The sequence below is a fragment of the Ochotona curzoniae genome, unplaced genomic scaffold, assembly GCF_017591425.1.
Source record: "Ochotona curzoniae isolate NIBS_2020 unplaced genomic scaffold, NIBS_Ocur_1.0 scaffold_2453, whole genome shotgun sequence".
Taxonomy (NCBI): Eukaryota; Metazoa; Chordata; class Mammalia; order Lagomorpha; family Ochotonidae; genus Ochotona; species Ochotona curzoniae.
Genome location: NW_024467094.1, coordinates 7,413,690 through 7,435,968, shown reverse-complemented (window position 1 = coordinate 7,435,968; position 22,279 = coordinate 7,413,690). Strand labels below are relative to the sequence as shown.

Sequence of the window (22,279 nt, the reverse complement as noted above, 5' to 3'; positions counted from 1 at the left end):
CCAGGTCTTCCCTGACAGACCTGGAGAAGGGCATCCAGGGCCTCATCGTCATGTCCACAAGCCTAGAGGAGATTTTCAACTGCATCTTTGACGCCCACGTGCCTCCGCTCTGGGGAAAGGCAAGGCTCCACCCCAGCCGCCCACCGCCCACCGTGACTCCTCCTCCGCGGAAGAGCCATCCCACCCCCATACTCCCACTCCCCTCCGGGTCTCCTGGTCCCAGAGCCGCAGGGCTGACTGCAGACCGCTGGGACTTCAAAGCCAGACAGGTTCAAGGTTGAAATCTGACCAACATAGGAACTTCCCCCAGGCCATTTCAGGGAAAAAATAAACAAAACTGAGACAGCTGATTAGCCTCGTGCGCTGAGCGTCCCTAAGCACAGAAGATGAAATCCTCCAAATGCCAAAGACAGAGACTTTTTGAGCGTCAACGTGATGCTTAAAATAATAATTTAAAAATTATTTAAATTAAAGAAATAATTATTTAATTTAAAAAGATAGTTCTGAGTTGGAAGTAGATTCTTATTCGAGGGATTCCTCAGCCAGGAACAGCCTATACAGACTTCCCAGACCCCCAGAAACTCCAAAAGTGGAAATGGGTTGGGCCGTAGGCATTTCCAATAAGGGAGTCCTCACCCTGTCTGAAATGGTTGGCACGTCCTGCTTCTCTTCTGGGAGCGGGTTTTGGGGGAGCTCGGCCCACCTGCTGCCATGGCATGCCTTTGGCCTTCCTGCTGCTTCGCGGCCTCCATCAGAGGGTGTGTGCCTGCTGACACTAAACAGACAGCTGAGCACGTGCCGCCTCCCCCTGCCCGCCCCTCCAACCAGGCCTATCCCTCGCAAAAGCCGCTGGCCTCCTGGACCCGGGACCTGGCCCTGCGCGTGGAGCAGTTTGAGACGTGGGCCAGCCGTGCCCGGCCGCCAGTGATCTTCTGGCTTTCCGGTTTTACCTTCCCCACGGGCTTCCTGACCGCTGTGCTGCAGGCCTCGGCGCGCCAGAATAATGTAAGCCAGGTGGCCAGTGGGGCGGGACACAGGTGCAGGGGACCAGCCCCTCCTTTGCAGTCCCTCCCTGCCACTCACCTTCAAACCCTAGGTCTCGGTGGACAGCCTCTCCTGGGAGTTTATCGTTTCCACTGTGGATGACAGCAATCTGGTGTACCCGCCCAAGGTGGGAGCTAGCTGAGCTGGGGGGAGAGGGTGCTGAGAGACAAAGTCACAAGCCACAGGATGAGAAGGGGAGGAACCAATGAGTAGGGCAAGGACGCTCACCACTGGGGGCCTCGCCTTCTACACCTGCTTCCTTCCTGTCCCAAGGATGGTGCCTGGGTCCGAGGTCTGTACCTGGAAGGCGCCGGCTGGGATCGCAAGAATTCCTGCTTGGTTGAGGCAGAGCCCATGCAGCTGGTCTGTCTCATGCCCACCATCCACTTCCGGCCTGCAGAGAGCCGCAAGAAGAGTGCCAAGGGTGGGTCCGCCTGCTCCCCCTCCACCTGTTCCTCTCCTGCTCTCCCATAGGCTCCTGGGATCTGAACCGGTCTGCTCTCTCACCCCACCCCCCAGGCATGTACTCCTGCCCCTGTTATTACTACCCCAACCGGGCAGGCAGCGCGGACCGAGCCTCCTTCGTCATCGGGATCGACCTGCGGTCTGGGGCCATGTCGTCGGATCACTGGATCAAGAGGGGCACGGCCCTGCTCATGAGCCTGGACAGCTGAGGAGGCCTCCGGCTCTTCTTGCCTCCTCCACCCCTGCCTCTCCTCCCTATTCCACGCCAGGACCCGGCCAGCGGCTGGACCTCACACAGGGGTGGGCCTTGACCGTGACCGAATGAATGTGCGATGGGAGTCTGGTGCACCCGGGAGGCCAGCCATAAAGGTGGTTGAGTTGTCTGGTAGCGCAGTGCGGTAAACACCCCCACACACTCTGCGACCGCAAACTTTGCGTCTTTCAGTGATGTGGTGGGGCTGGGGAGAGTGGAGGCCCCTGGCCACACCAAGGAGGTTAACTACTGGGGAGCTGCTCGCAAGTCTGGGAAAACAGCTAGGGAAATGGGGCGGCCTGGGGGGCGGGGCCCGAGGAGGGTGCAGCTAACCCGCAGGGCTGGGCTGGAGTGGGAGGGACCGGGCTGGATCTGGAAGGGCGTGGGGATCCAAATGCAGGAGGGATTTGTCGAGCTGGGCTCTGGGGTGCACCCCGGACGCTGCACCCTGAGCCTGGCACCCGCACCCGAGCACGCTCCCCGGCTTGGGGGCCCCAGACCAGCGGACCCAGCAGGGGACGGGGCGTGGCCGGAATGAGGGGGACCCGGGCGCGGGGGGCGGGGCCCGCGGAGGGGGCGGGGTCGGGGAGCGGTGTTTGTGTTGGAAAATCCAACTGCGCCACGGGGCGGAGCGGCCCCCCCAGCCCCGGCCTGGGAGAGGGGGGGGCCGCCCGACCCCCTGGGAGACCTTGGGGAGCCCGGACACCGGGGACCCCCCCCCCCGGAACCAGGTAACGGGGGAGTCGCGAGGGCGTCTGGAACGAGGGGAAACCATCGCAGTGTGAGGGGGCGGGACGCCGGAGGCGCAGGAGAGGGAGAGCTGGGGAATGGACGTTGGAGTCTTGGAAAGAATCAGGGGTTCAGGACATCCAGGTCCCCCAGGAGTGAGGGAACGGGAGGTGGGGGAGGCAGATGCCTCCGGTGTCGGGCGGCAAAAGAGGCCCGGGGGCTGGCATTCCCCTTTGGCCCTGGGACTGGGGCGGTTTGCAGAGAGGTCCTGTGACGGCCCTTAGAGGTTAGGAGTGGCCAGACAGGGCTGTGACCCTGGTCCCACGGCCAAGTCAAGTCCTGCCCTTCCCAGGGATGAAGTGCGTCACCTGAGCCCTGACCTTCTCCCGCACTCCTCCCCGGGACGGGGGCTGGGGGCTGGCGCGCTTCGTGCCCGACCCCCTCGGCCCTCCTGGGCCCCCCTCGCTCCACACTTCCCCGGGTCTCGCCTCGCCCACTCGGTGGTCTCCCGGTTCCCCCAGCTCAGGCCCTTCCCTCTGCGAACCCTTCCCGGCCTAGCCACGAGATGGCGAGGAGGAGACGCGCACCCGGAGGCGTGTGAGCGCAAAGGCCGCTGAAGACCCCTTCGCCCCCGCCCTGGCCTGACGCAAGGAAAGGTGGGCTGAGGCCCAGGGGATGACTCGCCCTCTGCGCCCCCTCACAGGAAGCAGTGGGCGGGAGGGCGCTGGGACTCAGCCTCCAGCTCACCCAGCTGGGGTAAACAGTGAAGAGGGGAGAGACACGCGAGCTGGTTACCAAGCAACTCAGATTCGCTTCCTGTCTGCTGTGGCTTGTGGCTGTGGCGTGGCGGGGTGTGTAGAACGGGGTGGTTAGAACGAGGCCGGGAAGGCCGGGGGCAGGACGCCGGGTTCCCGCCACCGAGAGAGAAACCTGACGGGAAGGCGGGGCGGGAGTGAGCGAGGAGGGATCGGGTCGGCGGCACCCCGCTTTCACTGCAGCCAGCAGCCGAGGCTTGCCCAGTTGCCAGAGTAACAGGAGAGCGCGAGGCTCGCAGTCGGATTCCCGAACGACTGCCGCCCGCCCAATGGGCTCCCGCGCACGTCCTTGACATCAGGGCCCTGGCAGCCAATGGGGAGGGGGCTCTGTGAGCGACAGGAAGCGGGCAGCGGGGGAAGGCCGGGCACGGGGGGCGGCGGCTGCCCGGACCCGCACGTGCGCTCCCACACGCTCGCGCCCACCCTCCCGGCCGCTCGCGCCCCGCTGCCCGTGCGCCTGCGCGCCGGCCGCCCCTCCTCCCCGCCGCCGGCCCGGGCTGCGCTGCCCTGGGCACCCCGACGCCTTCGCCCGCGGCCTCGCGTGGCAGGGCCGGCTACCTGTTCCTGCCCCCCAGCTGGCGCCTCGCACCCCCAGGTGGGCTGGGCGGAGCTGCGGTTTCCGGCCCCATCTGCTCAGCCGCAGCCTTCCCGGGCTTTGGCTTAGGTTGCCTCCCCAAGAGAAAGGGAACGGGTGGCTGTGCCCCGTTCTTCAGGATTCACCGCCGGGGCCCAGCTGCTGCTGCTGCTGCTGGTGGAGGGGTTGGGGTGACCCCGGACGGCCAGGTGCCGTCTGCAGTTGCTGCTCTTTGACGTGCACTCAAACCCTGCCCGCGCCTCGCCGACCCTGGTGCGCTTTGCACCCTCCCCTGGCTCCCTTCGGGCACGCTGTCCCCGTCTCCACTCGTCCTTCTCCGCTTCTCCCGGGTTATATAATTTCCTCTCGCCGTGTCCTGGTTTCAACTCCACAGACTCCGCCCTGGAACGGCGCAGGGAGGGGCAGGAGAGTTGGGGACCTAGACAGATTCCGGCTGGCGGCCGGCTGGGACACGGGGATCCCGCAGGCAGGAGGACGGAGCCCCCCACGCCCCCAACACGGGACGCAGTGCCCCCGGTTCCCGGGCTCCTGTCCCCCGACCCGAGATCTCGCCCACGAGAGAGAGAAAGGCACAGTATCTCCGAGGGGCGTGTCGGGACTCCTGTCAGAAATATGGGTTGGGAGGTCAGGACTGGCGGCGGAGAGGAAGGAGAGCCAGAAGCCCCGAGTGTGGAGGATCGAACTCGTCTGGGACGGAGCGGGGAGTGAGGGCGGTGAAAGATCGAGGCAGGACGCCTGGGTTCCTTCCGGCTTTCCTTTGAGGGTTTCCAGAAGTCCTAAGGCTGCGTCCCTAAGAATTCCTAAGGGAAGCATAGCCGGCGGCCCTCCTCCGCCCTGCAGGGGTCAAAGGTCTGTGCTAGAGGTGGCCTGGGGTGACGTCACCCGTGCACGTGCCCAGGGAGGGTTGCCAGGCAATGAGGTCTCCTCCCCCTTCCACTCCTCCCACCTCCGTCCCGAGTCCAGTTCCAGACCCGCGCCGTCTCTTTCCCTTCTCCCTTCCCTTGGCCCTAGCATCCTGCAGGTGGGAAACCCCGGCCTGGAGTTCTGTGAGGGGGAGGGGCACAGCTGTGGTGTGGCTCGGAGACTTTGCCCCTCGGCCGGGTCACTCTGCCCCAGGTTGGCAAGGCAAATTTCCGGGGCAGGCCTCCAGCGCCCTGGAAAGAGACTCCTAGCAGTCTCTTTGACTTTCCCACCTGCTGCACCACCCCACGTCCTGTTGTGTTGCCCTTGGCCCTATATCGAGTTGAAGTGAGAGTAGAGGCCAAATAGGAAGCCTCAGTAGCCCCAGTGGACACCTGCTCTTCCCAATGAGAGCCCCCTCCCCACCCACAGTGAGGGTGTGTGTGTGTGGGTGGGGGGAATCCGGGTCTTTAACCTGAGCAGGTGGGTGAGTCGGTTTGTGGCATCTCACCTGGGGGAGGACACTCAGGGCTCAACTGTGGGTGCCCTTGGGTGTGAGGTTCTGGGGACAATATTGGGCAAACTGCGTCTTTCCTTATTGACGGCCCATAGAGTCGGCCCAAGGCGGTCAGACCTGGACCCCTCATAATTCTTAATCTGGGAAATTTAAATATCAATACCTACCTTCCAGGAGGTGGGGAAATGAGAGTGCGTCTGCACAGCACAAGGTCTGGCACAAAATGATCTCTGAGTGAATGTGTGTTGTTATTGGAAGGTTTTTTTTTTTAAACTATAGTTGAGGGCTTGCTCCAAAGTAGCCTGGGCCTTGGGGGATCGCGAGGAGCAATTGGAGAGTTTGCTAATTTGGAGGTGAGAGAGGGCTGGGATTTGCTTCCACTGCTTTGCACACTTTATTGGATGAGGGCTTTGGCCAGCTTTGTATTGCTTTCTTTAGGAATCTTCACCAGCCCTCCCCCCACCCCCACCGCAGAGAAGGAATAGCCCAGATGATTTCTTTGGCTGCAAAAATAAAATAATCCTGTTGTGGTTCATGATTTTGAAGCAAGACCCTAGCAGTCCCCTCCCCTGTCGCCCTCTATTTTGCAAAGGGACTCCACAGTTTCCCTAGCAGGGCCGGGGCTGGGCTGAGGGGCGTGTAAAAGGTTGGGGGGTGTGGGTGGAGAGAGACTAGTGCTGGGGGCTGAGGGGGGCCGAGGGTAGTTAAAGGAAGAGACCGGAAGGGAGGAGGAGGGAGCCTGCTCGTGGGGAGGGAGGGAGGGGAGGAGGAGGAGGAGGTGGAGGAGGAGGAGGAGGAGGGAGGGGGTTGGGGAGAGCCTGCTACAGTTCTTTGTTTGACTCCGGGACTCAGGGACGGGGAGGAGGAGGGAGGGAGGCAGAGGCTGCGAGCACTGGGGCAGGCCCAGGAGGCAGAGCAGGGACTGTCTCCCCCGCCCCCCCCAGCCCCCCACTCCCCCCCCTGCTGCTTCCCCCCTCCCTACCCGGACTCCGGGGGCACCGCCGGGGGACAGACACCCAGCAGGTAACCCCAGCCTGGCTCTCCCGCTCGGATCTTCCTCCACACCCTCCCGGAGGACCCCATTCCCCCTTTCTGTCTCCCCAATACCCTCCCTCCCCTGAGCCTTGCCTCCTGTCCCTGGCTCTCCTTGTTCCATTTCCCCCAGTCGGGCTTGTCGCCCGCTGGCTGCGCCGCCGTCGTCTCGTGCAGACTGACTCGCTGCTCCGTGCGCCCCAGGTCTGCCCGAGGCACCTTTTGGGGCTCCGTCTTGCTGCCTCTCTGGGATCTCACTTCCCTTCCGACCTGTCCCCTGGGGCTCTGAGGGAGGAGGGAGTCCCCCCACACACACTCAGGCACCCCGTTCCCTGCCCCCCCAATTCTGGCCCCCTTTCTCCTTCTAGCAGTCTCTAGGGGTGGGGAGAGAACCGGAATTTGGGGGGCCCTCTGGAGGGGCAAGGGGATGTGTGTTGCTGGAGAAAGGGGCTGTGTGTGGGGGGGTGATTAGAGACCCTACCCTACTGCTTCTCTGTTGTCCCTTTAAATGGCCCTCGCATTTCTGGGGACTCATGGGGGGAGGTGGCACGCCGCCTGCCTGGGGGGCAGGGCCCTCGGTTGCTCCACACAATCAGGGGTGGTGATGATTTAAAGGGACAGCTTCTGTGTGGCCATTGCCACCCCGTGCTGGCCAGAGGTGGAGCCTGCCTGCGGGGTGTGTGTGTGTGTTGGGGGGGGGGTGCTTGGTTGGCGAGCTGGGCTGTCTGTTGCAGGGCCTGCCAGGTGTGGGGTGGCGCTGTGGCTGGGAGGGTGCAGGGAAGGGTGACAGCCGGCCTGGAGGGGAGCTCAGCTGGGGTTTTCTCCACTGCTCCACCTTTGCGTCCCTGTGTGGACTCCTTACCCAAAGTACCAAGTGTGTCGGCCACCAGGTGGGGACCCCCAGTTTGTCTGGCAGGTCTGCCTTGCGATTGGGCCACCTGGCCTAGACACTCGGGAGCTGGCCCTTTAGCTTCTCCTTTTGTTGTTTGGCTCTGTGCACTAGAAAGCCCCAGCCCCTCCCCCAGCTCCCTCTTCCCGTCCACATGCCCCCCCATACATACACCCACCCCAGCTGTTGGACAGATGAATTACAGCCTCCGGCTTGGGGCCAGGGCTGGAGAGGGATTAAAGCTCTGGGGCTGGCCCTTTAAATGGTACTGGCCCCTCCCCCACTCGAGTGACCAGACACCCCTCTCTCTCTCACACACATACACACCCCGACCTCTTTGGCTGTCCCCTCACTCGTCCTCCCGGTCTGTCCTGAGCCTGCCCAGTCCCCCTGTCTCTAGGCTAGACCCTCCCCCGTGTCCCTCCTCCTAACATTACTACATAACAACAACTACCACTGCTATTCTACTACTACTATTACTACACACACACACACACACACACACACACACACACACACACACACACACACACACACACACACACTTTGGTCCCACACTTGGAGACCCCTTTTGAAGCTCCCTTCTCCAGCATGGCCTGCCTGGCCCCTCTAGCCTGCCACCAGCTCCCTGGCTCACAGGATTCTACCTTGGGCTGCTGAGGGGGTCAGAAATAGCACTTCCCTGGGGGCAGTGTCATAGCAGCCACTGAAGCTTGCAGTACATTGCATCATGGAGGCTGGGGGCCAGAGGCTTGAGTCCCTGGGGGCAGGGGGAAGACTGGGGGCTGGCAGTGAGGAATGGCAGGACTTTGGTGTGTCTGGCTTGGGAGGGGTGGAGCAGTGCCATTAAGGTGGCAATGAACCAGGAGGTCCTGGAGGAGTTCCTGCTCAGGCTGATTTGGGCCTGACCCCTGGTGGGCACACTTGGCTGTTGATGCTGGACTTAGGTTAAATGAACCCCAACTGCCTGTCTCTGGGGACTGGGAGGGCAGGGAGTGGGCCACAGTGTGTGTCCGAGAGAGGAAGGAGGTGATGGGGAAACAGGATATGGCCTTGCGGGTGGGATGGAGGGCAGGCAGGGGCCCAGAGGCCCCTCCCTGCCCGGCCCGTTCGTCTTGTCTGGCCACCTGTGCTGCTGCTCGCCAAGACCTGCCTGCGCCCCCGCCTAGGGGAAGAGGAGGGGGCAGAGTCCAGAGGGTGCGGTGGTAGACTCTGGTGTCTTGATAAGGTTGGAGAGTAAGCCGGAAGAGGGTCTTCAAGCCCTGGAGCCTGGGTGGAAGCTAACTTGGGGGGCAGTTGTCAGGGGACTGCTGGAGCTTCTCTGGGGGCCAACCAGGGTGTCTGAGTGAGAGGCTGCTGGCAGAAGGGGCATCCTGGGGCCAGGGTCCACTGGAGACTTGCCCAAATGCCTTGGCATGCTCTCTGCCCCCACCTCCCCACACACACACCTCACTGGCTGGTGCAGGCTGCCTTCTGAAGCGGAAGGATGGAGGACCACTTTGGGATGGCTTATTTTCTGGTTTCCATGGAAACCTTTGCTCCCATCCTCTCTGACCATCCAAGCCAGGTTTCTTTTCAGGGTGGAGGCGGGGAGCTTGGGGTAACTGTGGGCCTTAGGACACCTCACCTGATGATCTTTCTTTTCTTTTAGGTTCCCCCCTCCCAGGCACCATGCCAGTCCCATAGCACTGCTCACCCCACCCATTGCAGACTGCTGCACCCCATTGCTGGGCACTGGTTCCAATGAAACAGGGCACACCAAACCCCATCTGGTAAGTCCTGCGTCTGCGTGTCCCTCTCTTCAACAGCCCTACTCTGTGTTATGTACCCACGATGCTTGGTATGCTGAAGATCGCGCCCACTTCTCAGAATGGTCCAGGCTGACGGCCTCCTCACCCCCATGTGGTGCTTGAGTGGTTCAGCCCTCAGGGTTTATGGAGTTCCCCCTCTGTCTTCTGCAAATGTTTCAGCCTGTGGTACACCAGCCCCCCAAAACCCACCCCCCAGCCCATGGCCAACCTCAGGTTGTCATTCAGTCGCTCACTGAATTAAGGTGTGGTTTCCAAGTTGAACGGTAGGTGTGAGAGATCCTGGAAGAAGCTTCTCTGGGGGAGGGTGGGGACGAGACGGCTTTGCTTCTGTGTGTCCTTAGCAGCCAGGCTTTTGGAAGTTAGTCTGGAAACTGCCTTGGGGAGCTACAGGAGCTGGCTGCTGCCAGTCAGCGTTGCCATGGCAACCTTGGCATCTCCCCTTCCCCCTCTCCTGCCAGCTCTACCTGAAAGCACAGCGATGGGCTCAGGGACTTTGAGCTCAGGCCATGGTGTGCCGCAGCCACCTGCCTTCCCCACCACCGAGGGGAGTGGCTGGCGTGCAACCGCTGCCCTGTGTGGCCTTTGTGCATGTCTCCGGGGATTCACGTAGAATGAACGAATGAATGGATGTGTGTGTTAGCTGAATGAACTTGAGCGCCGAGACACCTACGTGTGGCTGCTGGGATCTGCTGCCACACAGCCTGCTACCCACACCTTCCCTGGAGGACACCAGGCATCTGGGATGGCGGCCAGTGGGAGCAGAGACTAGGCCAGAGGTGGTGCCAAAGGGCGGGAAAGCAGGCCCTACCTGCACGAGCCCCAGCGCCAAGCTGCCTTCACCCTCATCTGTAGAATGGGGGTGATCTGAGAGTACAGCAGGCTGGGGGGAGTGATAAGTTAATAAAAGCATGTGAAATGCTGAACGGCGGCAGGCGGCGTCCCAAGCAGGGACGTGGAAGGATGGCACGGGAGCTGAGCGGAGGCAGAGGGCGGCCAGGTGTCCACGCCAGGCCCGTCGGGGCACGAGGCCCTTCCCCGCCACTGTGCGGGGACATGCAGGCAAACAGGAGGCATGTGCAGAGACGCACGTGATCGTGCGAGCGATGCAGTGGCAGCCCCAGACAAAAGACGGAGCCGGGAGGCGGGCGCGCGGGGCCTGCGGGCAGGGACCATGGCAGGCGCGCCGTGAGCGGCTCGCGGAGCCGGACTCGGGCCCCACGCCGAGCGCCCGGCCGGAGCCGGACACCGGGCCCGCAGTGACTCGCCGCGCGGCCGGGACGAGACGAGGGAATCCGGGGCGGGCGGCCGGCCCGGGCGGCTGAGTCACGGCGGAGCGCCCTGGGCGGCCGTCCCCGTCCGGCAGGTGAGCGGGGCCGTGCGGGGCCGTGCGGGCCGCCCCGCGCCCCCCGCACCGCACGGACGACGCCGACCTCTCCCGGGGCTCCGCGGGGCGGAGGGGGGCGGTTAAAGTCCCCGAGTCCGGAGCCCGGATGGAGGGGGCGGAGCTGGGCTTTGCCGGGAGTGCCCGGATGGGGAGGGCGGGGCCTCGCCAGGCTCCCGATTAACCCTTTGGCGGCGGGCGGCTCCCGGGATCGTGGGGTCGGGTTCCCGGAGGCTGGCATGTCGGCCTCGCGAGGATCCCGGCCTCGCAGTCCGTGCCCGGCCGCGCGCGTCCCTCGGTCGGCCCTCTCCGAGGAGGCTGCGGCTCGGCGCCCGTCCTCTCCCCTCGGCTAGTCGGGACCGCGGGCGTCGGGGAGGTGAGCGCGGCGGGCGCCGGGGAACAGGTGTGCGCGCGGCGCCGGGGCTGCCCGGCGCGGGGAGGGGAAATTCCGCGGCCGCGGCGGGGAGCCGCGCGTGGGCCGCAGTTGTGTCTGCTCTGTGTGTGTTCGGGGAGGCGGGGGCTGAGTCAGTGGGAACGGGGAAGGGTTTCTGGGTGACTCACGCTCCCCCACTCCCGAGGGAAGCTGTGCGCGGGGGGAGGCCGCGCGGCTGCGGGACCCGCCGCTGGCCGGGAGCGCGCGGGGCGCCGCGCAGGGAAGGCTGAGTCAGTTCCCCGTGGGAAAGGGGAAGTGTCATCGTCGCCAAGGGGAAGCTGCTTTTCCTGGGCACTGGCAGCGCTCTCGGCACCGCTTCCCTCGCGGGGAGCTGCGCCCCCCGACCTGCAGTCGCCCCCCGCCTGCCCGTGACCGGCTCCCGTCACGGAGCTCTGCCCAGGGCGTGGGGGGCCCACGGCCAGGCAGCCGCCCCCCGTGAGGCCCACTCAGGTGGCAAACTCCGTGGGGCCCGCGGAGAGGGGGGCGCTGGGCACCGGCTGGCACGGCTGGCACGCCAGGACCTGTCGTGCGCGCTCCCCGCAGACAGCCGGCTCGGCCCCGCGGCGGCACAGCTTCGTGAGGACCGGGAGCCCGGCGGGCCCTGTGGCCCGGGTGGAAATTTCCCCCCCAGCCCGGGCGCAGACCTCGGGCGGCGGGGCCGAAGTTTCCAGCCGCCCCCAGCCCACCGCGGCGCGCTCTCCCCCGGCTTCCTGCCCGGCGCCCGCGGCAGCTGGAGCGCCGGCCCCGCCCCGCCGCTTTGTGCTCGGCCCTCGCCGCCGCTCTTTGTACTCGGGCCTCGCACGGCACCGGTCCCGGGCGCCCGACCGGCCGCCTCCGCGCGGGGACGCGGGGCACGGGGCCCGAGGGCTGGGGCCGCAGGGCCGGCGCCCGGGGAGGGCAGCGCGGTGGCCGCGGTGGCACGGGCCGGCACCTCCGGGAAGGGCGGGGGTCGAGGAGGAAGTGAGAGCTCCGGGTTCTTTAAGGGAGTGGGCGGCGAGAGTGGGACGGGGGTGATGTCACTGCCCGGCGGGCCCCGCCCTCCGCGCCCGGAGGACCCCCCTCCCCGCACACTTACACACCCCGCTTCCGCTGCGCAAGTGGCCACGTCACGGGCAACCCCCGAAATCCCCCCTCCCCTGGGGGGCGGGGGCCACGTGGGCCGTGGGGAAGCGCGTGGCCCCGGCGGGGACGGGCACAGAGCAGCCGGGAGCCACGCGAGACGGGCCACTGGCGGGCAAGGGCCGCGACTTGTGCCCAGTCGGGGGGCACAGGCGGGGCTGCGGACGCCTGTCACCGGCGCGAAGAGCCAGCAGGGCCCGGGGGAAGTGGAAGCGCCGGAGGAACTGGGTATGCGGCTCGGGAAGGTTTGGAGCGCCGGGAGAACTGCGTGACCCGGGCTCGGGCCGCCCGGCCTCGAAATAAGTGATCGCCCAGGATGGGCACAGGGGAAGCAAGTGCGGGGAGGCGCCGTGATCCGTCCCGCCGCGGTCGGCCGGCCGTGGGGCGACTCGGGCTGCCTGGCCGGGCTCCCTGGCCGCCCTGGAGGGTGCGTGAGGCTGGCACAGCGCGCCCGGGAGGCTGGCACGGCGCGCCCGGGAGGCTGGCACGGCGCGGGGTCCCCCCGGGGTCCGCCCAGGTGGACCCCAGGTGCGAGCCGCGGGGTCAGAGCGGGGTCACCGGCCCTGTCTGACCGGCCCCGCCGCCCCTCCTCCCGGGACCGCCGGCCCGGCTCACCGCGCTCCCATTGGTTCCGGGCAGGCTGTTACCGAGGCGGAGACACGGGTGATGATTGGCTTTCTGGGGAGAGAGGGAGACCTGTGATTGGCCAGAGCCCCGGAGCTCGGCGACGCGGTGAGAGGACGTTCTCACGGAGCCGGGTAAGCGGCGCCCGGGGTGGAAGCCGAGCCGCAGCCTGCTGGGGCCGCCGGCCGGGCTTCCAGCTGCTCGGCCACACGGGAGGGTCGTGTCCTGGGAGAAGGCCGCGGCGCTGCCTGCCCTGATGACCGCCCTGCCCAGCCCCTGCGTCCTGGCCGTGCGCCGGCCAACCCACCGCGTTTGTTCCCCTCCCTCTTTCGGCAGAGCGGGCTGTGAACGGCCCCTGCGGCCGTCTAAGGGCAGTAGACATTCTTGTCTGAGCGGCTGGAGCTGGAGCGTCGTCCCAGAGAGCTGGGGCAGGGGGCCGTGCCCGATCTCCAGGGCTCCTGGGGCCACTGCTGACCTGGTACTGTGAGCCCTGGGGACGCGCATCTGCTGGCAGTCCCGGTTCCTCCCCTCCTTCCCCGAGTAAGCACGTGATCTGTCATCTCTTCAGGCTGGATGCATCGGGCAGTGGACCCTCCAGGGGCCCGCTCTGCTCGGGAAGCCTTTGCCCTCGGGGGCCTGAGCTGTGCTGGGGCCTGGAGCTCCTGCCCGCCCCATCCGCCGCCTCGGAGCACATGGCTGCCAGGAGGCAGGTGAGAGCTGTCCCCATCCCTCCCACAGTCCTGTCCAGTCCAGTCCTGCCTGTGGATCTGCTGGCATGCTGTCCTCCACTACTCAGTTACCCAGTCAGCTTCCTGCTAGCTATGGACAATGTTGCCTTTTCTCCACAGATGCTCGGCCAGCATTGGGCAGCCCCCACTTCCCGCTCCTCTACCCCCTTCACATGGCAGTAGCTCTGGGCACCTCAACAAGCCGTATTATGCTCCAGGGTGAGTAGGGACTTGGGTAGCTCTGGGGTCACTAGATAAGGCCAGGGCCATGCAGGGGTTCCCGCAGGCCTGATTCCCGCCTCCTCTCTGTTCTGTAGGACACCTGCACCACGACCCCTCCACGGAAAGCTGGAATCTCTGCATGGCTGTGTTCAGGCGCTGCTCCGGGAGCCAGCCCAACCAGGGCTGTGGGAACAGCTCGGGCAGCTGTATGAGTCGGAGCACGACAGTGAGGAGGCCATATGCTGCTACCACAGTGCCCTGCGTTACGGAGGAAGCTTTGCGGAGCTGGGGCCACGGATCGGCCGGCTGCAACAGGTGGGAGGCTTGGCGTGGTGGTGGGGGCACCAGGGATGTTCCTTCTAGCCCCATGGCCTCACCTGACAATGTTTTCTCATACCTTGTCCCACCAGGCCCAACTCTGGAATTTTCATGCTGGCTCCTGCCAGCACCGAGCCAAGGTCCTGCCCCCCCTGGAGCAAGTATGGAACTTACTGCACCTTGAGGTGAGGTCAGGGCCGGGTGATGGGCCAGAGGACCAGGGCTGGGCACCCCCCCCACCCTGCTCTGCCCCCATCACATCCTCTCCCCTTCCCTTTCTGTCCTCAGCACAAACGGAGCTATGGGGTCAAGCGGGGGGGACCCCCGGTGAAGCGAGCTGCCGAACCCCCAGTGGTGCAGCCTGTACCCCCAGCCCCACTTACGGGCCCCCCTGGGGAGGAGGGCCTGAGTCCCGGGGGCAAGCGCCGGAGAGGCTGCAGTGCTGAGCAGGTAGGCCTGGCTGTGGGCCGGCCAGCAGGCCCAGAGGAGGTGGGCCCAGGCCGGCAGGGAGACTTGGCTAACCCCTTCTTCTCTCCTAGACTGGCCTTCCCCCAGGGCTGCCACTGCCCCCACCACCATTACCACCACCTCCACCACCACCACCTCCACCACCACCACCACCACTGCCTGGCCTGGCCACCAGCCCCCCATTTCAGCTGACGAAGCCAGGTTTGTGGAGTACCCTGCATGGAGATGCTTGGGGCCCCGAGCGCAAGGGTTCAGCACCCCCAGAGCGCCAGGTGAGCTCTAATTTGTTGCCTCTCCCCTTTGCCCCACACGCCCCAGGCCCTCCGGATCTGACCAGGTGTGTGCATTCTCTCCTGCAGGAGCAGCGGCACTCGCTGCCTCACTCATATCCATACCCAGCTCCGGCCTATCCTGCGCATCCCCCTGGCCACCGGCTGGTCCCAGCTGCACCCCCAGGTCCGGGCCCCCGCCCCCCAGGAGCAGAGAGCCATGGCTGCCTGCCTGCCACCCGTACCCCCGGAAGTGACCTTAGAGAGAGCAGAGTTCAGAGGTCGCGGATGGACTCCAGCGTTTCACCAGCAGCAACCACCGCCTGCGTGCCTTACGCCCCTTCCCGGCCCCCTGGCCTCCCCGGTACCACCGCCACCAGCAGCAGCAGCAGCAACAGCAGCAGCAACAGCAGCAGCAACGTGGGTCTCCGGGGCGTGGAGCCGAGCCCAGGCATTGTGAGTGTCACTATCGGCAGGAGGAGGGAGGCTGGGGACTGGTGGCCCCAGTGGCACCCTGACCGTCGTCTCCTGCACCTGCAGCCCGGCGCTGACCATTACCAAACACCTGCACTGGAGGTTTCCCACCAGGGCCGCCTGGGGCCCTCGGCACACAGCAGTCGGAAACCGTTCCTGGCGGCTCCCCCTGCCACCCCACACCTGCCCCTGACACACGGACCCCCCTCACCTCCTCCGCCCCCCTGTCCCCGCCCTCTGCGCCCCCCAGCCCCTCCAGCCTGGCTGAAAGGCCCAGCATGCCGGGCAGCCCGCGAGGATGGAGAGATCTTAGAGGAGCTCTTCTTTGGGACTGAGGGACCACCCCGCCTTCCTCCCCCTCCCCTCCCCCATCGTGAGGGCTTCTTGGGGCCTCCAGCCCCCCGCTTTTCTGTGGGCACTCAGGATTCGCACACCCCTCCCACTCCCCCAACCACCAGCAGTAGCAGCAGCAGCAGCAGCAGCAGCAGCAATGGCAGCCACAGCAGCAGCCCTACTGGGCCTGTGTCCTTCCCCCCACCTCCCTATCTAGCCAGAAGTATGGAGCCCCTTGCCCAGCCCGCCAGCCCCACGCTGAGCCCCCAGGACCCGCCTCTCGCACCTCTGACTCTTGCCCTGCCTCCAGCCCCTCCGTCCTCCTGCCACCAAAATACCTCAGGAAGCTTCAGGCGTTCGGAGAGCCCCCGGCCCAGGGTCTCCTTCCCAAAGACCCCCGAGGTGGGGCCGGGGCCGTCCCCCAGCCCCCTGAGTAAAGCCCCCCAGCCTGTCCCCCCTGGGGTTGGGGAGCTGCCTGCCCGAGGTCCACGGCTCTTTGATTTCCCCCCGACCCCACTGGAGGACCAGTTTGAAGAGCCAGCCGAGTTCAAGATCCTCCCGGATGGGCTGGCCAACATCATGAAGATGCTGGATGAGTCTATTCGCAAGGAGGAGGAGCAGCAACAGCAGGAGGCTGTTGGCATCCCCCCACCCCCACTGAAAGAGCCCTTTGTATCTCTGCAGCCCCCCTTCCCCACCGACACAGCCCCTACCCCCACTGCTGCTTCCACAGCAGCTGCTGCCACCGCCACCACCACCACCACCGCCACCACCACCGTGGCCACCCAGGAGGAGAACAAGTCACCACCAGCCCTACCACCACCACCGCCTCTAGCCAAGTTCCCTCCGCCACCCCAGCCCCAGCCCCCCCCACCTGCCCCGGCCCCAGCCCCCGCAGCCAGCCCTGCCAATCTGCTCAAGTCCTTGGCCTCTGTGCTGGAGGGACAGAAGTACTGTTATCGGGGGACTGGAACAGCTGTTTCCACGCGACCTGGGCCCTCACCCACTACTCAGTATTCCCCTGGTCCCCCATCAGGTGCTACCCCCCCAGTGCCCACCTCAGTGGCCCCCAGTGCCCAGGGCTCCCCACAGCCGTCCGCTTCCTCGTCATCTCAGTTCTCTACCTCAGGCGGGCCCTGGGCCCGGGAGCGCAGGACAGGCCAAGAGCCAGCCCTGGGCCCCACGCCCCCTACCCAGCCACCTCCGCCCCCACTCACTGCGCGCTCAGAGTCTGAGGTGCTAGAAGAAATCAGCCGGGCGTGTGAGACCCTCGTGGAGCGGGTGGGCCGCGGCGCCTCCGATCCGGCCCACCCTGGGGACATGGCAGAGCCAGCAGACAGCGGGGCAGAGCGGCTGCTGCCTTCCGCACAGACCAAGGAGGAGAGTGGGGGGGCAGCGACAGCCGTGGCGGTGGCAGCAGGGCCAGGGAGCAGCAAGCGGCGGCAGAAAGAGCACCAGAAGGAGCACCGACGGCACCGGCGGGCCTGTAAGGACAGCATGGGTCGGAGGCCCCGTGAGGGCAGGGCCAAGGCCAAGGCCCCCAAAGAAAAGAGCCGCCGCGTGCTGGGGAACCTCGACCTGCAGAGCGAGGAGATCCAGGGTCGTGAGAAGGCACGGCCGGACCTCGGTGGGGCCTCCAAGGCCAAGCAACCCACGGCGCCAGCTGTAACCCCACCGGCTCCTGTGCCCTCAGCACAGCCCACGGCCCCCTCGGCTCCCGGCCCTGGCCCTGGGAAGAAGACTCGGGAGGAGACTCCGGGACCCCCGGGGGTGAGCCGGGCCGACATGTTGAAGCTGCGCTCGCTCAGTGAGGGGCCTCCAAAGGAGCTCAAGATCCGGCTCATCAAGGTGGAGAGCGGTGACAAGGAGACCTTCATCGCCTCTGAGGTGGAGGAGCGGCGGCTGCGCATGGCCGACCTCACCATCAGCCACTGCGCCGCGGACGTCGTGCGTGCCAGCAAGTGAGTGGGGGGCTGTGGTGCACTGCGCTGCTCACCCAGCCCTCGGCCAGCATGCCCCGTCTGTCCTCACGGTGCCACTGTCTTCCCACAGGAACGCCAAGGTGAAAGGGAAGTTCCGAGAGTCCTACCTTTCCCCCGCCCAGTCTGTGAAACCCAAGATCAACACCGAAGAGAAGCTGCCGCGGGAGAAGCTCAACCCACCCACCCCCAGCATTTATGTACGCAGTAGCCACCTGCCCCTGCCAGGGGAGCTTCAAGAAGGGAGTGGGCAGCTGGGTGCCTGGAGCCCAGGATAGGCTCTGACCCTGCCTCTCCTGGTCACCTCTTAGCTGGAGAGCAAACGCGACGCCTTCTCCCCAGTGCTGCTGCAGTTCTGCACAGACCCGCGCAATCCCATCACGGTCATCCGGGGCCTGGCAGGTTCCCTGCGGCTCAGTGAGTGTGGGGGCTGCCAGGATCTGGGGTGTTGTGGACCCTCTGAGAACCTATCAGGAGCACTCCCCATTGACATGGCAGCCATCCCTGCTAGCCTTGGTCCCCTGCCCAAACACAAAAGCAAAGGAAGTCATGGAAACCTCAAGGGTCCTGCAGCCCTCCTCCCCTCCCTGAGTTCCCCAGCGCCCCCGTTCTGTGCACTGCTGGGCTAGCCTTTCAGCGGGGTCCAACAAGGCCTTACAGAAGCTGCCAGGCCTTGGGCAGAAGTGGGGCTGCACACACACACTTGCCCAGCTGCACCCCTCAGGACTCTGGTTTCAGGGTTGAGGCTTGGAGCTGTGAAGGAAAGAGGGGGGCTAGGGAGGGCCTAGGAAGGGGCAAGTCCCCCAGATGTGTTGGAGGGAACATGGGGCTGAGCCCCACAAAGGCTGTGTCCATCTTGTCCAAGGCCCAGGAGGTAGGAAGGAGGGGTTGGGTCCTCTGTCACCGTGCTCTGCCCCGATTGCCTGCCTGGCCCTCCCCTGCAGACTTGGGCCTCTTTTCCACCAAGACGCTGGTGGAAGCGAGTGGCGAGCACACAGTGGAGGTGCGCACCCAAGTGCAGCAGCCCTCAGATGAAAACTGGGATCTGACGGGCACCCGGCAGATCTGGCCCTGCGAGAGCTCCCGCTCCCACACCACCATTGCTAAGTATGCACAGTACCAGGCTTCGTCCTTCCAGGAGTCACTGCAGGTGAGCAGGGAGGCGTGTGGGCACAAGTTGTGGCACTGGCATGGGGGGCTGTGCTGCGCAGGCTGCTGCCATCACTTACCAGCCCCACTTCCTTCTGTGGCCGAGCAGGAGGAGAAGGAGAGTGAAGATGATGAGTCCGAGGAGCCAGACAGCACCACAGGCACCCCTCCTAGGTAGGGTCTGCTTGTGCCCCTCCCTCGCGGCCCTGCCCTCCCCCCTCCCCGTGCTCTCTGCCAACCTGTGCCCTTTGCCCCAGCAGCAGCGCACCAGACCCCAAGAACCATCACATCATCAAGTTCGGCACCAACATCGATCTGTCTGACGCCAAGCGGTCAGTGTGGGCTTACACCAGCACCACGGGGGCGGGGGAGTGTGCAGCGCCCAGTGCTCAGGGGCCGCGGGCGCCTCTCATCCCCCCCCCCCGTCGTTCCCCCGCCCCGCAGGTGGAAGCCCCAGCTGCAGGAGCTGCTGAAGCTGCCCGCCTTCATGCGGGTAACGTCCACGGGGAACATGCTGAGCCACGTGGGCCACACCATCCTGGGCATGAACACCGTGCAGTTGTACATGAAGGTCCCCGGCAGCCGGACGCCAGGTGTGCTGCTCGCGGCCCCAGGGGGCGCGTGGAGGGGCGGACCGGGCACCGGGCACCGGGCACCGGGCACCGGGCACCGGGGTCGCCCGGGCGTCGCCACGAGGGGTCAGAGGGCCGTGCTGTTCCCGGCTGCCCCCTGCAGGTCACCAGGAGAACAACAACTTCTGCTCGGTCAACATCAACATCGGGCCCGGCGACTGTGAGTGGTTCGCGGTGCACGAGCACTACTGGGAGACCATCAGCGCCTTCTGCGACCGGTGCGTGCCGCCCCAACCCGGCTGGCCACCCCGCCGCGTCCCAGCCCTGCTCCCGGGCCCGCGGGCTGCCCACCTGAACCTCAGTCTCCTTGCAGGCACGGCGTGGACTACCTGACGGGCTCCTGGTGGCCGATTCTGGACGACCTCTACGCGTCCAACATCCCTGTGTACCGCTTTGTGCAGCGGCCCGGGGACCTCGTGTGGATCAACGCAGGGACTGTGCACTGGGTGCAGGCCACGGGCTGGTGCAACAACATCGCCTGGAACGTGGGGCCTCTCACCGGTAAGGGCGTTGGCGCCGGGGAGCAGGGAGGCCCGGGAGCAGGGAGGCCCGGGAGCAGGGAGGCCCGGGAGCAGGGAGGCCCGGGAGCAGGGAGGCCCGGGGAGCAGGGAGGCCCGGGAGCAGGGAGGCCCGGGGAGCAGGGAGGCCCGGGGAGCAGGGAGGCCCGGGGAGCAGGGCCTGCGGGAGCCTGCCGGGCCTGCCGGGCCTGCCGGGCCGCCTGTAACCACGCCTCTGGCCCGCAGCCTATCAGTACCAGCTGGCCCTGGAACGATACGAGTGGAACGAGGTGAAGAACGTCAAGTCCATCGTGCCTATGATTCACGTGTCCTGGAACGTGGCGCGCACCGTCAAGATCAGCGACCCGGACTTGTTCAAGATGATCAAGTGAGGGCGCCCCACCTGCCGGCCGCACCTCGGCCCCCAGCCACCCGCCCACCCACCCACAGCGTGCCTCCCGGGGGTCCCCCCTCATGGCCGCCGTCTCCCCGGCCCGCAGGTTCTGCCTCCTGCAGTCCATGAAACACTGCCAGGTGCAGCGTGAAAGTCTGGTGCGGGCCGGGAAGAAAATCGCCTACCAGGGCCGGGTCAAGGACGAGCCCGCCTACTACTGCAACGAGTGCGACGTGAGTGGCCGCCGAGGGGCTGGGCGGGGCGCGGCCGTCCCCTGGCCCCGGGCCCCCTGACCGCCCTGACCGCCCTGACCGCCCTGTCGCAGGTGGAGGTGTTCAACATCCTGTTCGTGACGAGCGAGAATGGCAGCCGCAACACGTACCTGGTGCACTGTGAGGGCTGCGCGCGGAGGCGCAGCGCGGGCCTGCAGGGCGTCGTGGTGCTGGAGCAGTACCGCACGGAGGAGCTGGCGCAGGCCTACGACGCCTTCACGCTGGTGAGGAAGTGGATCCCAGGAGGACGGGGAGGGCAGAGGGGCCGGGGGACCTGGGACGGAGGGGAGGACGGGGAGGGCAGAGGGGACGGAGGGGAGGACGGGGAGGGCAGAGGGGACGGAGGGGAGGACGGCGCCAGGAGGACGGGGAGGGCAGAGGGGCCGGGGGACCTGGGACGGAGGGGAGGACGGGGAGGGCAGAGGGGCCGGGGGACCTGGGACGGAGGGGAGGACGGGGAGGGCAGAGGGGCCGGGGGACCTGGGACGGAGGGGAGGACGGGGAGGGCAGAGGGGACGGAGGGGAGGACGGGGAGGGCAGAGGGGACGAGGGGAGGACGGCCCCAGCCCTGAGCCGCCCGCCCCTCTTGCCCCGCAGGCCCCGGCCAGCACGTCGCGATGAGGCCCAGCCTGCACAGGGCGCCCGCCGCGGGGCCACCAGCACACACCTGGGCTGGACCTGGGTCCCGCCTCCGGCCGCCAAGGGGTCGGGCCCAGCCCTTCCACCTTATTGGCAGCTCCCCCTCACTTAATTTATTAAGAAAAAAAAAGTTTTTTTTTTTTAAACAAACATGAGGAAAAAAAAGGAAAAAAAATGGGAGACGGGGCGGGGGTCTGGCAGCCCCTCCCCGCCCCAGCGCCTCCCCTCACCGACTTTGGCCTTTCTAAGCAACAGACACAAGGACCAGGCCCCGGCGGCGGCGGGGGTCGCATACGGGTTCCCTCACGCCTGCCGCCCGCCCCGGCGCCCACGCGCGCGGCTCGTGTGTACATAGACTTCCGGCAGCCGAGGTTCCCCGCGAGCTTCTCCCACGGACGTCCCCCTGCCCGAACCGCCTTGTTGGCTTTGTCTCCTTTTTTTTTTTCTTTGTGACTCCCGCCCGATGCTGGCTGACCCCTGTCCGTGTCTCTCGTTTAGTCACTCGGTTATGATTTGTATTTTTTTTTTTTTGGTTTTTAATTTATAACAGTCCCACTCACCTCTATTTATTCATTTTTGGCAAAACCCAACTTCCTGCAACGCCTCCCCTGACCCCCAGCCATCTCGCCTCCCCATCTCGCCCCTGCCCTACGGGGACCTGCCCCGGCCGCCCGCCCCGTCGGGCCGGCTTCTCATGGTGCTCAAGCCCGCTCCCCTCCCCTGCGTCCTGCACTTTTTTCTCGGACCAGTGCCCCCCACCCTACTCCCAGACCCCACCCCCAGACCCAGTCCTCCCAACCCCGCCTGAGGGTGAGCGACTCCTGTACTGTAGGGGAAGAAGTGGGAACTGAAATGGTATTTTGTAAAAAAAAAAAAAAAAGAAAAGAAAGAAAAAAGATAATAATAATAATAAAAGAAAAATTAAATAAAGAAATACATAAAATTTTAAAATTTTTTAAAAGTTTTAAAGAACTATGAGGAAGAGGCGTCCCCTTCCTGCCGTTTCGGGGCCCTCATCACTTGTTTTCGTTTTTGGTTTTTTTTTTTACGCTGGGGCTGCGGAGGGTGGGGGACCCCAGTCCCACCCCCTCGCTCTGCACTGTCCCTCTGTTCCTAGGGCCAGAGGGGTCTTCCCAATCCCATCCCCTCTCAGTGATTTTTGTGTGAGAATATTAATATTAAAAATAAAAGCAGGAAAAAAAAAAAAAACCCACACAGAACCACAACCCGTTTGGATGATACGGTGCTGGCGATAGCGGGGAGGCGGGCGGCGAGGCGGTGATGGATGGGGCGGCCCG

The 22,279-nt window shown here is 65.4% G+C and overlaps 2 protein-coding genes across 3 annotated transcripts in view; both read left to right on the top strand.

Annotated features, from left to right (window-relative positions):
- Nucleotides 1-1,745, top strand: part of DNAH2 (dynein axonemal heavy chain 2) — a 105,488-nt gene extending 103,743 nt beyond the window's left edge. Inside the window, exons 81-85 of the mRNA XM_041000538.1 lie at nt 5-119; nt 829-1,005; nt 1,097-1,171; nt 1,318-1,468; nt 1,564-1,745. Of these exons, the coding sequence (XP_040856472.1) occupies nt 5-119; nt 829-1,005; nt 1,097-1,171; nt 1,318-1,468; nt 1,564-1,718 (673 nt within the window). The 3' untranslated portion in view covers nt 1,719-1,745. The remainder of the gene's footprint in view (nt 1-4; nt 120-828; nt 1,006-1,096; nt 1,172-1,317; nt 1,469-1,563) is intronic.
- Nucleotides 1,746-8,370: 6,625 nt separating this feature from the next.
- Nucleotides 8,371-22,207, top strand: KDM6B (lysine demethylase 6B). 2 transcript variants are annotated; one of them, XM_041000770.1, is made up of 23 exons: nt 8,371-9,011; nt 12,623-12,741; nt 12,944-13,085; nt 13,176-13,317; nt 13,456-13,554; nt 13,653-13,872; nt 13,968-14,060; nt 14,164-14,325; nt 14,415-14,615; nt 14,703-15,068; nt 15,153-17,380; nt 17,472-17,598; nt 17,710-17,815; nt 18,343-18,548; nt 18,657-18,721; nt 18,808-18,879; nt 18,992-19,140; nt 19,283-19,397; nt 19,493-19,680; nt 19,923-20,064; nt 20,177-20,303; nt 20,396-20,566; nt 20,940-22,207. In XM_041000770.1, exons 4-23 carry the CDS (start codon nt 13,181-13,183, stop codon nt 20,961-20,963), a joined length of 4,998 nt encoding a protein of 1,665 aa, XP_040856704.1. In that variant the 5' UTR covers nt 8,371-9,011; nt 12,623-12,741; nt 12,944-13,085; nt 13,176-13,180; the 3' UTR covers nt 20,964-22,207. The 2 variants fall into 2 exon arrangements, with proteins under 2 accessions (XP_040856704.1, XP_040856703.1); XM_041000769.1 differs by having other exon boundaries at nt 18,654-18,721.
- The last annotated feature ends 72 nt before the right edge of the window (nt 22,208-22,279 follow it).

Excerpts from the sequence above, each read along its gene's own strand:
- KDM6B (XM_041000769.1), top strand. The coding sequence starts at position 13,181 with ATGCATCGGGCAGTGGACCCTCCAGGGGCCCGCTCTGCTCGGGAAGCC. Across the intron at positions 14,616-14,702 it reads CAGCACCCCCAGAGCGCCAG|GAGCAGCGGCACTCGCTGCC; the intron begins GTGAGCTCTAAT and ends TCTCTCCTGCAG. Across the intron at positions 20,304-20,395 it reads ACTACTGCAACGAGTGCGAC|GTGGAGGTGTTCAACATCCT; the intron begins GTGAGTGGCCGC and ends GCCCTGTCGCAG.